At 40.7% G+C, this 16,762-nt stretch overlaps 1 protein-coding gene across 10 annotated transcripts in view; it reads right to left on the bottom strand.

The window, feature by feature from the left end:
• Window positions 1–16,762, bottom strand: part of GPHN (gephyrin) — a 252,172-nt gene that overhangs the window by 173,534 nt on the left and 61,876 nt on the right. For 9 of the 10 annotated variants that reach the window (XM_058161861.1, XM_058161864.1, XM_058161862.1 and 6 more), the window contains exon 3: window positions 2,620–2,677. The exons of the other annotated variant lie outside the window; for it this stretch is intronic. In XM_058161861.1, coding sequence (XP_058017844.1) covers window positions 2,620–2,677 — 58 coding nt within the window. The remainder of the gene's footprint in view (window positions 1–2,619; window positions 2,678–16,762) is intronic. 10 annotated transcript variants of the gene reach the window in all.

Genomic DNA, 16,762 nt, shown 5'->3' with positions numbered 1-16,762 from the left:
CTTAGTTACTTTTAATTTTAAATATTATGGCTTAGTTTGTTCTATGAATCTAGCTGTTCAACTAGCTTACAATTCGGTGTATTGCGCAAGCTCTAGAAAATAAATTAAGGCAGTAACCAAATCAAGTATATGGATATATCTAGCATATCAAATTCAAGCTGAAAAGAGTTAATAAAATACACTACAAGTATCCAAGCAGCTGCTCATCAATTATTTCCTTTAAATACTGCAGCCTGTTTCTATAGAAACATAGCAACAATACAAAACCCCATATTAAGAATAAGAATACATAAACATTTGTTCTCTAGTTAAACTAAAAAAAAGCCATAGTATTTTTGCTTGCTGGGGTCCAGGAGTCTCTGTATAGATTTCAACATTTTCACTGAAGTGTTTTACACACACACACACACACACACACACACACACACACACACACACATACACACACTTCTTTCTGCAATTTCTTGTACTGCGAAAAATTGGTACTACATTATTGTTGCTATTGTTATACTTTTTTGCCTGATAAAATTCTCTGAGTGGCTTACCAAGGTAAACTGTTACTAACAATAACATTAACATTAATTATTAAAAGCCATAGGAAGCAAATATTATTAAAATATAACGTGTCAGTGAAATGAAGAAGCTTAAAACCAAAAATTAATTACAAAACTGTTTGGAAGCAGCAGGGCAATGGCTTAGGTTAGCACTGAAGAAAGAGAAACAGGTGAGCTAATTTTGAAGGGGACATCATTCCATAGGTACGGTCCCACTGCTGAAAAACACACTTCCATGTATCTATCCACTAATCTCATATATAGTCCTTTAATGGAGGTAGCAGGATCTTGTACACACTTCAAATGTAAATAGGCAACATGATTTAATTAATAAGAATGGTTTTCTGATTTCACAAATGTGTATTTGGAAAATTTCTTAGAACTAAGTTTTCTATTCATAGGCATTTGTATGGACCTCTTTTTTTATTAGATTATAGAATAAGATAAAAAATATGAAAGCAAGTACCGTATATACTCGAGTATAAGCCGAGTTTTTCAGCACATTTTTTGTGCTGAAAAACGTCCCCTCGGCTTATACTCGGGTCTATACGGCTTATACTCAAGTTTTTTTTTAAGCCCTCGCTTATACTCGAGTATATACGGCTTATACTGAGTTTTTTCTTCTTTTTCACATTTTACCGACTGAAGCCCTGCCGGTGCAGTGAGAGGGCGGGCGGGGAGCCGCCAGCCTTCTCAGCTGAGGAGGAGGGTTTCAACCGGTAGGTGCCTCATTTCCCACCCTCGGCTTATACTCGAGTCCCCAGTTTACCCCAGTTTTTGGGGTAAAATTGGGGACCTCGGCTTATACTCGGATCGGCTTATATTCGAGTATATACGGTAATAGGAAACAATGGGGAGGAAAAGGGAAAAGAAAAATGAGGAGGGGAGGAACAAAAAGTGTTGACTTCTAACTCTCTGTGCAGTGCATTTGTATGGATCTCTTCAGCAGCGTGTATGCTATAAAATCCAATACATAATTTACATGATTAACAGTTAGATTAGATTAGCACTATTATATTAACTCTATTTTACTTGCACTAGCACTGTTAGACTAGCACTGATGATGTTACCTAGTTTGGGTAATGAAACATCTGCAAGAAAACAACCAAGCTCAGAGAGCATCAAGGACCCCCTCATTTCAACCTGGACCTACAAATGTTCTCCTCTATTGGTAATTTATGTTATCTTTGAAGCAGAAACAAACTTATCTTGACTGATGTGTAATAGTGTGGACTTTAGGGTGAAGACATACATATTTAATTTCAGAGAAAAGAAATTAATGCAATCTATATTACCCAAACCTAACTTTTAAGATAGATTACATTTGTGCTGTTTAATTGAGTAAAAGACACAATCCACATAACTATTTAAATATATATCAATCATATACTGGTATACCAATTACAGGTAGTCCTCAACCTACAACCACAGTTGAGACGATTTGTTGCTAAGTGAGACTGCTGTTAAGTGAATTTTGCCCTGTTTTATGACTTTTCTTGCCTCAGTTGTTAATTGAATCACTACAGTTGTTAAGTTAGCAACCCGGTTGTTAAGTGAATCTGGCTTCCCCCTTTGCTTGTCAGAAGGTCGCAAAAGGTGTTCACATGATCCAGGGACACTGCAACCATCATAAATATGAACCAGTTGCCAAGCATCCAAATTTTGATTACATGACCATGGGGATGCTGCAATGGTCATAACTGTGAAAAACATCATTAAATGAACTGTTTTAAGTCGAGGACTATCTGTACAGATTGTATAAATCAATTGTCCAACTCATTAATTGACATTTAAATCTAATTTTGCAGAAATATAGGTAAAGAATATTGACTCTTATACCCCAATATTATACAAATTGTTGAAAGAAGCACTTAATTTCACTAATGCAAGAATCATTGTGACTTCCACACTGTTAAAAAGGACTTTTAAAAGTGTGGAAGTAAAATACATTCAAATACTAAAACATTTACTAGTTAAATTAAGAATTATAATATTATGTTCATAATATATATTAAGATTTACAAATATAATAAAGAATTGAGCTGTAGCATAATTAACACTATACCTTGATTTCTTCTATCTCATCTGGCACTATCTTGTATGCAGATACAGTTCCACCTAATCTGAAATTTGGAGAAGAAAATATTCTCAAAACCAGTAGCACATCAGTCAACATATGAAGAAATAAATATGTTAATATTAACAACAAAAATGACCTTTGCGATTAACATCTAGGATGATGTTAATGCATAGCAGCAACAGTATACAACATCTTGAAGAAAATAATTGAGGCTTATGTGTTACCAGATGTAGTGGGTGGTTTTTCACAGAAAAGTTTAATGAGGATCTTACTACAATTAGGTCTGAAAAGTTGAATATATATATTTGCTGAATTGCTTATTTGCATATTACAAATGTTTCTTTACCATTTTCTTTTTGACATGTTCAAGCAGCAGATGTTAATAAATAGTACAAGCAGCTTGAAAATTATTTAAGTCTTATGTGTGAAAATACATCGTTTGCCATTCCACTCTAACAATATAAAAAAATGGAGGCTCAACTGTAACATGTTAATATTACTAATAATACTGGAGTAAAATTCAAATACCACAGTATGTCTAAAATGTCATGCCTTCTATTTAAGAGGTCTTCCATATTTACTCCATAGAAGATTCAAATTCAGATTGTTTGTCCAACTATGGCAGTGGATCACTGTATCCCTTCTGTACCTTCTTGGTCAAAATCTACAACTAATCTTGAAGACTTAAAGAATAACTTTCCTAAAATTTCTCCTATGCCACTGATATACAGCAACATGAGACTTCTGAAGTACTTACGGATAGTTTAAGAGTTATAGCCCGCATGATAAATACTGAAAAAGTTACAAGATCTGTTCTAGTATGGCACATTAAAATGGTAAAGAGATTTGTTTTTCAGAATAATATGCAATAGCTCCAAAATACTATTAACCCTTTGTTTATAACTTCTAGTAAGCCTATACTAGTTTTACCTGGTCATATTCCCTATACGCCTAAGTACTTTTTACCTGGAGTGCTATTGCTTCAACCAGTTCACATGGCAACCACCTCTAGTTCTAAGAAAAACTTTGTGTTCTCTGAATCAATTCTTGTTAAGTCTTCTTAGAGGTCTTATTCTTGTAATTTTCCATATGCTGAGCAAGTTGAAATCTTCCAAATCAAATCCTTGTTCTTTACTACTTATTTTGAGTGAGTCACACATCATTTAAGTTAATACATTTCTTCATATTTTCACTTAAATACATAGCCAAGATACACCTACCCACCCCTTATATATATATATATATATATATATATATACATATATATATATATGGGAAGTGTCTTGGCAGCGTTTGACAAAGTCTCATTCGTCATCTTCAGGCTTCAGCTTCGTGCTTCTGGACACATTGCTTCCAGAAACACGAAGCTGAAGCCTGAAGATGACGAACGAGACTTCGTCGAAACGTCGCCAAGACACTTCCAATTTTACGCGGGAGAAAACCCGAATAACCAAAGACCTATATATATATATATATATATATATATATATATATATATATATATATATGTTTGTTTTTACATTTATATCCCGCCCTTCTCCGAAGACTCAGGGCGGCTTACAGTGTATAAGGCAATAGTCTCATTCTATTTGTATATTTTTTTACAAAGTCAACTTATTGCCCCCCCAACAATCTGGGTCCTCATTTTACCTACCTTATAAAGGATGGAAGGCTGAGTCAACCTTGGGCCGGGCTTGAACCTGCAATAATTGCAGGCTACTGTGTTCTAATAACAGGCTTCTTAACAGCCTGAGCTATTCCGGCCCTTTTTATTTATATATGATAAATACATAAAATAAAGTTATGGTTTAATGGGCTTTGGAATCTGCTGAATAAGGATATGGCATTGATAATGATGGTTGAGAAGAGTCAAAGGCTGGATAGACTGGGGCAGTTCTGTCAGTGGGATAAGTAGGGGAAAGGAATTAAAAGAAAATGAAAGAGACAGATTGAGGGAAAGAGAGAAAATGCCTTTAGCAAAATGGGATTGTCATTCCATTGTAAGAAATTTGTTCAAGTACTGTGCTATGAAGATTGTAGTCCATCTTTGTTTTGTAATCCTTTTCTTGTTAAGTTAATCTTTTTTTGGCCTCAAGTGATTGTTCCCTGCAAGCTTATGTGATTATTTATTAGATTTTTATCTCATTTTACTTCTAATCAACTCAAAGCAGCATGCATTAGCTAATGCTTCTGCCTTCTATTTTGCTCACCACAGTGAAGATGATTTGGGTTGGATTGAGAAAGAATGACTGGCCCCAAATCATCCAGCTGGTTTTTATATTCAAAGGAGGACCACAATTCATGGTTTACCTGTTTCTAGCCCAGCTCCTCGTCACTACATCATACTGGCTCTCAAAAAATGAGCTTGAGGGTTCATAATTTTTCATATTTTACTAATTAACTGTGCACAATACTATGAATGTTGTACTGAGTTTAAAAATAGTTACACAGACTACCAGGGGACAGGCACCAGATGACCAGTTTCATCCATTTTGGAAATGTCAGGTAGTCATATGTTATGAGATTCAAACAGTCTATCATGAATTCAACTCAAGAAACTGTAGTTTAGAGGGCCATACACAGTGCATTGGTAGATTTATTTATGTATTTATTTGATTTACAGAACTGCCCATTTCACAGCAGTGACTCTGGGTCGTGTACAAAGATTCAAATCATTATAACAATGTAAGACCATGACACATTATAAAAAGTAACCTTGCAACCAAAAAAGTCACATTATCAACAGAGCTGATCTAATTGCCTGGCCTGCATTCCTGGAAAACAGCCAGCCTTCAAAGATTTATGGATCTCTAGGGAAATGCAGTTTCACAGGGCAGGCACATCTCAAAACTTCAACAAGACGACCCCGTTTGATGATAGGACCTGGAGCATGCCTTTGCTGCTGGACCTGGTCCAGTGGGGAGAAATAATGGGTGGCAGGTTGTCCTGTCAATAGACTGAGCCTTTGCCATGTGGACCTCTTTAGGTGGTATCTAGTATCTTCAATTAGTTCTTCAAGACTATAAGGAGCCAGGGTACCAAAGGCCCCTTGGAGATCAAGGAGGGCTGGGACAGATACCTTATCTCCATTTTGAGCCTGCCAATGGGAATATTTAAGAAAATCTCTTTATCAATGTTCAGTCAAGCTAAACCCTTTGTCCTCCTCTAACAGCATTCTAGGCATTTCTTATTCTGTTTCATCATCGAACTTCCTCTGAAAATCAGGGAATAGCTACATGCATACCCTGTTTCCCCCAAAATAAGACATCCCCTGATAATAAGCCCAATTTTGAGCACATGGCAATAAGGCCAAGCGCTTATTTCAGGGTTCAAAAAAATATAAGACAGGGTCTTATTTTCGGGAAATATGGTAGGTAATTCAGCACAAACAGAATCCACTCCAATGACAAAAATCACCCTCTTATTTCTAAATAGTTACATTAACACTTTACTACAAATAATAAATATATGAATATTTGATTGATCTTTATATAGAAGTAATGATAAATGAATAATTATTATTATGGGCATTCCAGTAAACCAAATAAATAACCAAATAATAACATGGGTTTTATGTGCTCTTCTGAGCAGAAGAGAGAGCTAGAGGATAAAGAAAAGAATAGAGCAGAATTTTATAAAAGAAGCAATTAAACATATTGTTTGTTAATCTGTTTGAAAACATAGACAAACTTCTTGATAAAATGGATAGTATGTTGTAACGAAGCTACAGAACAAGAACATGCTGCAATGAATAATTCTACGGTTAGTCTGAAGGGAGATTTAACGTGACAAGCAATGATATGGAGAAAGATGGACATACAAATAGAATTGATAAATAATTTATTCCCTAAAGGAGATGTACAGCCATTGAACCAGAAAATGGATTTGGATCATTTTTTTCTTACTGGGTATATAAAAGAATTTTGTTAAGGTCTTTAAGGATTTTACTGGAAGGATAAAACAAAAGGACAAAACAAATCTATTAAAGTTCTAAAAGATTTGTGACTACAAAAACCACATGAACATTTTTATTTAGTTAACATTTAAGTGTACGTACTATCATTTTTAGAAAAGAAGTTAGTTAGCGATATTACCCAGTTTACATAATTATAAAGCCTTTGCATAGTTTAAACCTTCATGTATGTTGTATTTGTGCAACAAACTGAGCCACTAATTCATTTTGAAAACCTTACTAAATGAGTCACCTCAATTCAGTGTTAACAGTCTAAAAATAACTTCATCCAGCTTTACTGTTGTCATTTACACAAGTCCTCAAATATCACTTCAATTAAAATAAAGTTTCCCTTGGTTCATATTATTTAAAGACATTTTTACTAACCCAAAAAATGAAAACAGTTTTCTTCCTAAAGCATAAATAGGGCTTGGGAATTTTTTGAATTGGAAGACAGAACGCTGCTTTGGATTTTGAGGGCGCATACAATCTGTTTGCAACTCCTTAAATCAACTGTATCTATTATCCTGAACAAAGGCAAGTTTAATTCAAAGATCAAGTTTAATTCAAGGACTTTTAGATACGAGTTTTGGATGTGTGTTTGTGTGTACCTAATCATTCTGAATCACCTTTAGCGTTAGAATCAAAAGAACTGCACAGCTCTAATGCATGTAAATCTTACTTTTCCCAGATGTATCTTGTATATGGCACAATCTCTTGTCTATCGTATTTAAAGAAAATTAATTTTTGAAAAGTTGGATTAACTTTTCAAAAATTAACTCAGAACATTCCAACAATTAACTTAACTCAAGCAACTCAACCTTATGGAAGATTAGGTGGAGGGTTAAGTACCCAAACAGTAATTATTTCATCAGTACAGTACACTATGCTCAGCTAACAACCATAACAAAAGCTATCTTTGATATAAAGAACCAGGGAATTACTGTAGAAAATTATTAAAAGGGCAGTGGGAATTACTAAAGGACTTCATGATGGTTTTTGCAATCAAATTTAGTAATCTCTAATTGCTTCATGGTCTGATTGAGGACACAGAGCTGTCACTGACCTAAATATGAAGATACATCTTATCACAGGAAATGGAGAAAATATTTCCATGAAAAAAACATATAAATGCTGACAACCATGACTGTCTTAACCATTAGTGAACTGTGTTTATACTTGAAATAGTCGTTTGGGAGCTTTCATAATCAGCAGAATTGACAGAAAATGAACAGGAGAGACTCCATCTATGAGTGATAAAGACGTAAGGTTCCTAGCAAAGTCCTGCCTATGCTTATCCTGGAACACAAACTTTTGCACTTCAAAGATGATTTTATTTACAGGTAGTCCCTGATTTACAACTATAATGGAACCTAGAATTTCAATTGTAAGTCATGATGGTTATAAATTGAGGCACCCACATAACCAGATCCAATTTTACAACATTTTCTGCAGTGGTCTTTAAGCATATGCTGCTTTCATTAAGTGAACACCACGGTCATTAAGCAAATTAATGTAATTTTATGGGTGAAAAGGCTGCAAACTACCAAAAAAAGCATAAAGATGAGCTGGTTGCCAGCCACCCAAAATGTGGTTGTGTGACTGCAGGGTATGTGCAGCCCTGGGAAGTCTGGAACTAGGTCATAAGAAGATTTGGAGAGGATCCATTGTAACTTTGATGATCACTAAGCAAATGGTCATTAAGTGACAACCACCAGTAATGGAATGTTGGTAATCATAGCAGGTCAACCTGCAACCAAAAGCAAGCCAGACTGGAAACAAAATGTAGCACTGTCTTTGAATTCTTCAATCCCAGAGGATGCCAAGGATAGTTTTGGAGTGAGTTTAGGCTTCTCTGAAAATATAGAAAATTGTTGCAATGTTGTTCTATGCCACCTATAGAAAAATAGGTTCAGATTTATTAAAAAAAAGATTTTAAAAGATTGGCTCAAAAAAACTGAACACCTTGTAGTCAATAAGAAGTCCCAAAAAGCTAAAGTATTAGCCATCCATTTCTTGAATCCAGTAAATTTTGAACATCACAGAATGGGTTGTATCTGTTATCAAAATAAGAGGAGCAAGTGACACCAAGTTAAGTGGCATGCTTCAAGAGGTAGGATCAGACAAATTTGGGTTGGGTATAATTTAGGGGAAAAAATTATCAAATTTGTCAATTTGAAGGAATCGTATTTGCAGTCTTGAGAAGGATACCATAATTGCAGCCTTGAGAAGGACACACTATGCAGCCTCAAATGAAAGAGGATCTTTTAACACACTATATCTAATATTCTGGTCAAAATGAATAGCCTGTTGTAGAGCAGGAAAAAAAAACCCAACACTGAATTGAATCAAACCTAATTCCAATGAATTGGCAAAACTATGTACACAAAGAATTGAGGCCTAAAGATTGAAGATACTCTATACAGGTAGTCCTTGACTTAACAATAATTCATTTAGTGACTGTTCAAAATCACACAGCATTGAAAAAATTGACAAATTTTATGACCATTTTTCACACTTGTGACTGTTGCAGCATCCTCAGGGTCATGTGATTAAAATTTAGATGATGATGATGATGATGATGATGATGATGATGATTAATTAAATTTCTATACCGCCCTTCTCCCGAAGGACTCAGGGCGGTGTACAGCCTTATTTAAAACACATAAATACACAGTATATCCCAGATTTAAAATACATTTAAAACGAAATATTTAACAGGCCTAATTAATTAAAACGGTCATAGACCAATATAAAACCCTTAAAATTTAAAATTATAAATAAATTAATACATTAAAATGGAGTTAAAATCAAGATGCTTGGCAACTGACTTATATTTATGACAGCTTCAGTGTCTCAGGATCATCTGATCACCTTTTGTGACCTTCTGACAAACAAGTCAATGGGGAAGTCAGATTCACTTATAACAACCGTGTTATAAGTGAATCTGATAGAATCTGACAGTGCTCCTTCCCGTTGCACATTGCAGAGCCGCACACCTTCGTCCTCCTTCTCAGCATACTCACCTCTTTCCCAAGGAGCACTTTCAGGCGGCACCACTGCGATCCCCTCCTTGAATCCAAAAGGGTTCCCGGTTCCCTGCTGCCAATTGCAGGGGAACTGGCCGCCACCTGAAACGCGGCTCTGAAATTTGCCTTGGGGAATCGGGCCAATGGGCAGAGGTGGCTGGAAGGGAAGGATGTTTCACGGCTCCTGCTCGGCTCGGCTTGGCTCCTGGGCATTGAGAGGGTTTAGGCGGAGGCTGCAGCAGTGGCTCCTCACAATGGTGGGGAGTGAAGTCATTGCAACCATTGCCTGGCCTGAGCTGCCTGCTGGGCGGCCAGAGGGGTGACCAGCCGCGAACCGTGGGGCCCGCCTTCTTCACTGAAGCTCCCGGGCAGATCCCCCACCACAAAGTGTCCCAAAGAGGTTTGTTCGTCTTTAGGACAGGCTGTGCCCCGGCCCAGATCCCCACCACCGGGAACTGCCGGAAAATGTTCAAAGGGTGGGGGCTGGCGGGTGGGCAGGTATACATTCAGCATATAAGACGCATCCAGATTTTCATCCTCCTTTTGGGGGTAAAAAGATGCATTTTATATGCCGAAAAATACGGTAACAACTGTGTCAAAAAATGTTGTAAAATGGGGTAAAACTCAAAAACTGTCTTGCTTCACAACAGAAATTTGGGGCTCAGGTAGTCATAAGTCGAGGGATGCAGTGGCTCAGTGGCTAAGACACTGAGCTTGTCAATTCTTGAATACAGCCCAATTCTTGAGCTGTATTCAAGAATTGGTCTGGCAAAAGTTCTATATGCCCTAGTTTGCAGTTCAATATTACCAGAGAAGAAACTATGCAAGATTAGGTTAACAACTCTTAATGCTTTTTTAGCAATGCTGTTACAGTGAGCTCTGGCACTTAGATCATTTTAGATGCGTACTCCAAGGTCTTTGACAGTGAGGGTCATCTGTTAGGTTGTATCCGTCCAGCTTGTATTTTGTGTTCTGATTTTTTTTTTTTTTTTTTGCCAATGTGAAAGACACAGCATTTGTTGATTGAGATTTGGAGTTGCCAATTGTTTGACCATTCTGACACATAGTCAAGGTCTTTTTGTAGAGTAGCAGCATTGTCAGTGGTGTTAAATCAAGTTATTACTTACAAAAGGACTACAAATTTTGTTTTAAATGGGGTTCTGTTCATGTGGAAGACATTGTCAGTTTCAAGGTGACCATCAGTTTTCCATTGACCACCATGTCTGCAGGAAAAGAGTAGAAAATAAACAATAGCACTTATGGAATTGGGATGGGGTAAAATTGTAAGCTGTAAGGAACAGAAATGCCTTAAATCTCAGCATCTGCTGTGAGCATATTTCATTCCAAAATAAGCATTCTAAGTTTAGTACACAGCTAGCTTTGGGATTAAAAGCAGAAATCCTGATTTCTCCTTGCTTAATCCTTTTGCTAAGTACAAATGATCTTCTGGAAGACCTCAAAATTTCTTTATGTTTCTTAGATCTTAACAACACATTCTCACTAGAAAAGTTCTTGTTTTTCCTAAAGCATAGTATTGGATCAAGATTGCTGAGTTTATTCAAAAATATGTCTCACACATAGATAGTCCTTTGGAATGGAAGAAGATTGCAATATTGTGCAGTTCATTTGTGGACACAGGGGTGGCTCTGCAGTCCCAGTCTGGAATCACAGACTCTAGCACAATGGGAGTATTAGAAATCCGTTGTTATAATAAATGTGGGTCTTATTCTGTGATGCCACTCACAGTTTTCTATCAGTTTTTGGCAGTGCCTATCTTCAAATAATAATAATAATAATAATAATAATAATAATAATAATAATAATAATAATAATAATAATAATAATAATAATAATAATAATAATAATAATATTTTAATTTGTATACCGCCCTTCTCCCGACGGACTGAGGGCGGTTAACAGCCAAATAAAACAACAATCAAGACACATACAATACAACTAAAAACAATAATTAAAAAACTTATTTAAATTTGGCCCAAGATTTAAAATACATTCAAACCCTATAAAACTAATTAGAATTAAAACCCATAAAATCATCTAAAAGATTAAAATTCAGGTCAGTCCTGCGTGAGAGAATAAATATGTCTTAAGTTCGCGGCGAAAGGTCCGAAGGTCAGGTAGCTGTCGAAGTCCAGGGGGAAGTTCGTTCCACAGGGTGGGAGCCCCCACAGAGAAGGCCCTTCCCCTGGGGGCCGCCAGCCAACATTGCTTGGCTGACGGCACCCTAAGGAGTCCCTCTCTGTGAGAGCGCACGGGTCGGTGGGACGCACAAGGTGGCAGTAGGCGGTCCCGTAAGTAACCCAGTCCTAAACCATGGAGCGCTTTAAACGTGGTAACCAACACCTTGAAGCGCACCCGGAAGACCACAGGCAGCCAGTGCAGCCTGCGCAGGATAGGTGTTATGTGGGAGCTCCGAACCGCTCCCTCTATCACCCGCACAGCTGCATTCTGGACTAACTGGAGCCTCCGGGTGCTCTTCAAGGGGAGCCACATGTAGAGAGCATTGCAATAGTCCAGGCGAGAGTTAACCAGAGCATGAGTGACTGTGCATAAGGAATCCCGGTCCAGAAAGGGGCGGAACTGGCGAATCAGGCGAACCTGATGAAAAGCTCTCCTGGAGATGGTCGTCAGATGTTCTTCAAAGGACAACCGACCATCCAGGAGAACGCCTAAGTTGCGCACCCTCTCTATTGGGGCCAATGACTCGCCACCAACAGTCAGCCGATTGCAGCTGACTGTACCTGGATGCCGGCATCCACAGCCACTCCGTCTTGGAGGGGTTGAGCTTGAGCCTGTTTCTCCCCATCCAGACCCGTACGGCTTCCAAACACTGGGACAGTAATTCGACAGCTTCGTTGGGGTGGTCTGGGTTAGAAAAGTACAGCTGCGTATTGTCAGCGTACAGTTGGTAACTCACCCCAAAGCCACTGATGATCTCACCCAGCGGCTTCATGTAGATGTTGAACAGGAGGGGCAAGAGAATCGACCCCTGGGGCACCCCATACATGAGGCGCCTCATAGTCGATCTCTGCCCTCCTGCCAATACTGTCTGCGACCGGTCAGAGAGATAGGAGGAGAACCACCGAAAAACGGTGCCTCCCACTCCCAAACCCCCCAACCGGCGCAGCAAGATACCATGGTCGATGGTATCAAAAGCTGCTGAGAGATCTAACAGGACCAGGGCAGAGGAATAACCCATCCCGGGCCCTCCAGAGATCATCAACCAATGCGACCAAAGCTGTCTCGGTGCTGTATCCAGGCCGAGAGCCGGACTGGAACGGGTCTAGATAGACCGTTTCATCCAGGAACTGGGGTAGCTGATATGCCACCACACTCTCTACAACCTTTGCCACAAAGCGAAGGTCGGAGACAGGACGATAATTACCTAAAATGGCCGGGTCCAGGGAATGCTTCTTGAGGAGAGGCCTCACCACTGCCTCTTTCAAGGCAGAGGGGACAGTCCCCTCCAACAAAGAAGCATTAATAATCCCCTGGAGCCAGCCCCGTGTCACCTCCTGTGTGGCCAGCACCAACCAGGAGCACGGGTCCAGTAAACATGTAGTGGCATTCAGCCTTCCCAGCAACCTGTCCACCTCCTCTGGAGTCACAGGGTCAAACTCCTCCCAAACAGTCTCAACAAGACGAGGCTCTGGCGTCTCACCTGGATCTACCCAATTTTGGTCCAACCCGTCCCGGAGCTGAGCGATTTTATCGTGCAGCTACGCACTAAAATCTTCGGCACGACCCTGCAGGGGGTCATCCCGCACCTCCAACTGAAGGAGAGAGCAGGTCACCCGAAACAGGGTGGCCGGGTGATTATCTGCCGATGCAATAAGGGAGGAAACGTAAGTACGCTTAGCCTCCCTCAATGCCACCAGATAGGTCTGAATATATGACCTAACCCGTGTTCGGTCAGCTTCTGAACGGCTGGACCTCCAGGCATTCTCTAGGCGTCTTTTCTGGCGCTTCATCTCCCTCAGCTCCTCAGAAAACCAAGGAGCTGGTTGAGACCTGCGCCGGATCAGAGGCCGCAAAGGCACGACATGGTCCAAAGCCCCAGCCGCGGCCTGTTCCCAGGCCACAACTAGTTCTTCAGCCGTGCCGCGGGCCAGATTCTCAGGGAACGGCCCAAGCTCCGTCAGGAACCTCTCCAGGTCCATCAGGCGCCTGGGATGGAACCAACGTATTGGCTCCATCTCCCTGTGGTGTTGAGTAGCGGTCCGAAAGTCTAGACAAAGAAGAGAATGATCTGATCATGACAAAGGCTCAACAACTAAATCACTTAGTTCCAGATCATTCAACCACTGGCCTGAGACAAAAATCAGATCTAGTGTGCCTCCCCCGATGTGAGTAGGGCCATCCACTAATTGAGTCAGGTCCATGGCCATCATGGAAGCCATGAACTCCCGGGCCGTCGAGGATGTCACGCCAGCTGATGGCAAATTGAAATCCCCCATGACCAACAGTCTAGGGGTTTCAACTGCCAACCCAGCAAGCATCTCCAACAGCTCGGGCAGGGCTGTTGTCATGCAGCAAGGAGCCAGGTACGTGATCAACAAGCCCACCTGAGTCCTACGACCCCACTTCACGTAGAGGGATTCACAACCAGCTATCTGAGGCACAGTGGTCTCCCTCGGTTCCAGGCTTTCCTTGATAATGACCGCCACCCCCCCACCCCTACCTTGGGCCCTCGACTGATGGAATGCTCGGAAACCTGGTGGGCACAACTCAACTAGGGGAACCCCCCCTTCCGTGCCCAACCAGGTCTCCGTAATGCCCATAATGTCCGTGGTCCCCTCCTGAATTAGATCTAAAATCAGGGGGGCTTTGTTCACCACGGACGTTGCATTGCACAACATCAGCCGGAGGCCCAAGTCCTGAGTAATCTGGCCACTCGGGGAACGGGAAAAGTCTGAGGGGCCGGAGCATGCGATCACTCTTAAATAGCGAGGGCGCACCCCCGAAACATGATATGGCCCCCCGCTTCCGCCCTATCTGCCCCTCCCACTTACCATGTCAATAGGACAGCCCTGATAAACTGGAACGGAACCCTCCCCCGTCACACCCGGACCTGTTGCCTTAACGCCGCGAACACACGTTGGACTTGGAACCCTCCCCGACGGGTTCCCCCCCATCCTTACCCTCCCCCCCTTTAAAAAACCCTTATTTAAAAACTTATTTAAAAACCCCCAAAGATTCTTCTTGGACGCATGCCACCTCTCTGGGTCCCAAGACTCTTCATTAAGGCAGGCCCTCGATAACGTGGAGGGCCATTCTTGCGAGGCGGGGGAATCTCGCAAGCCAAAAAGTTCAATAGGTGAATATCTCATAAAGAAAAAGGCGGCTAAAAGGTGGCATTGACCCTGATCAATATAGATGATAAATAAAGTCTATTTCAGTTTAATTGGGCCCATTTAGGGCCTGGTGCAAGATGGAAAAAGTTCGACAGACAGTCTTCCAAGGCAAAAGCCCTGGCAATGGTCGAGTAAAAATAAGTAGTCTGATGTTATTGGACAACCTGCTGATCATAAAACAACCAGACGACTCCAGATGACAGTCTCAGACCACTCCAAAGAACACAGGACCAAGATGACACGGACCATAATAGGGGTTGATGCAGCCAGCAGAATATATCTCCCTCGTCAGTGAAAAGCCAGTGAAGGCTCTGTAGCACAAGATTGACCAGTGGGTTCTGTCAGCAGTCACAGCTTCTAATTCCCTTAGCCAGTGTCACAGTGGCAGAGGATTTCCTTCACAGCCTTTGTAGCACTTGCATGGATTACCAGGAAGTTACTTCCCAGTCTCGAGAACAGAGCAGGTAAAGATATATACAGTGGTCATCCATTCTGATGATGTGTCCCACCCACTGCATTAGGGCTCTGATTATTAGGGACACAATGCTGGTAGACTTCATACAATCCAAGACCCCCAGGCTGGAGACATAGCCTTGCTAATAAATACCAAGGATAGAACAGAGTGTGTGCATGTGAATTTTTTCCAGTTGTTCAATGCACTGTTGATCCAGAGCTCAGGGTTCACAATCACAGCTCCGTAGATTTCTATAGATATAGATTAGGGGTGTCAAACTGGTGGTCCATGGTCCGAATGCATCACATGCAGGCCACGCCCACCCCAGTGGGAAGGGAAAAAATGTCATGAAACGTCACATGACGGCAACATCACACTGCGAGTTTCACACCCATGATATAGCTGTTGGGTTGATTGAGCACTTAAAACACAATTGCCCCCAAATTTGGCTACTCTTATTGATACTGGGATAAATTCACTTAACAAAGTCCTATTACTCAAAATGATGCTTTCCAACTACCGTATATACTCGAGTATAAGCCGAGTTTTTCAGCACGTTTTTTGTGCTGAAAAACGTCCCCTCGGCTTATACTCGGTCTATCTGACTTATACTGAGTTTTTGTTTTTACGCCCCTCGGCTTATACTCGAGTATATACGGCTTATACTCGAGTTTTTTTTTTTCTTTTTTTCACATTTTACCGGAAGCCCTGCCGGTGCAGTGAGAGGGCGGGGCGGGGGAGCCGCCAGCCTTCTCAGCTGAGGGAGGGAGGGTTTCCCCAACCGGTAGGTGCCTCATTTCCCACCCTCGGCTTATACTCGAGTCCCCAGTTTACCCCAGTTTTTGGGGTAAAATTGGGGACCTCGGCTTATACTCGGATCGGCTTATATTCGAGTATATACGGTATTTGAAGTTTTTTACATTTGTCAGCTGGGTGTTGTCAATAGTGATTTTTTATTTTACAGGAGTGATATTGAACATGGGCTGGTAAAGTACTTCAGTTTTGTTCAGGATGCTAGTCAGGTCAAAGAGCATAGTAATATCTGAGAATCAATATCAACTATAGATCACTATTTTTGCATACAGAAGCTTCTGCACCAGCTGCAGCTTCCAAATACCCTTCAAGAATCGTCCCATTGTAAAGCGCATTTCAGTAATCCAACCAAGAGATGACTAAGGTGTGAGTGGCCATGCACAGAACCTCAGGGCGCATATAAGGATGCAACTGATGCACAATGCAAAGTTGCATAAAGGTCCTCCTAGTGACAACTGCCATCTGCTTTTTGAACAGAAGTTATGTGTCCAGAGCCACTAGGCAACAC

The sequence above is a fragment of the Ahaetulla prasina genome, chromosome 1 (genome assembly GCF_028640845.1).
Source record: "Ahaetulla prasina isolate Xishuangbanna chromosome 1, ASM2864084v1, whole genome shotgun sequence".
In the NCBI taxonomy this organism is placed as follows: domain Eukaryota; kingdom Metazoa; phylum Chordata; class Lepidosauria; order Squamata; family Colubridae; genus Ahaetulla; species Ahaetulla prasina.
This window is presented reverse-complemented; position numbering and strand designations above follow the sequence as displayed.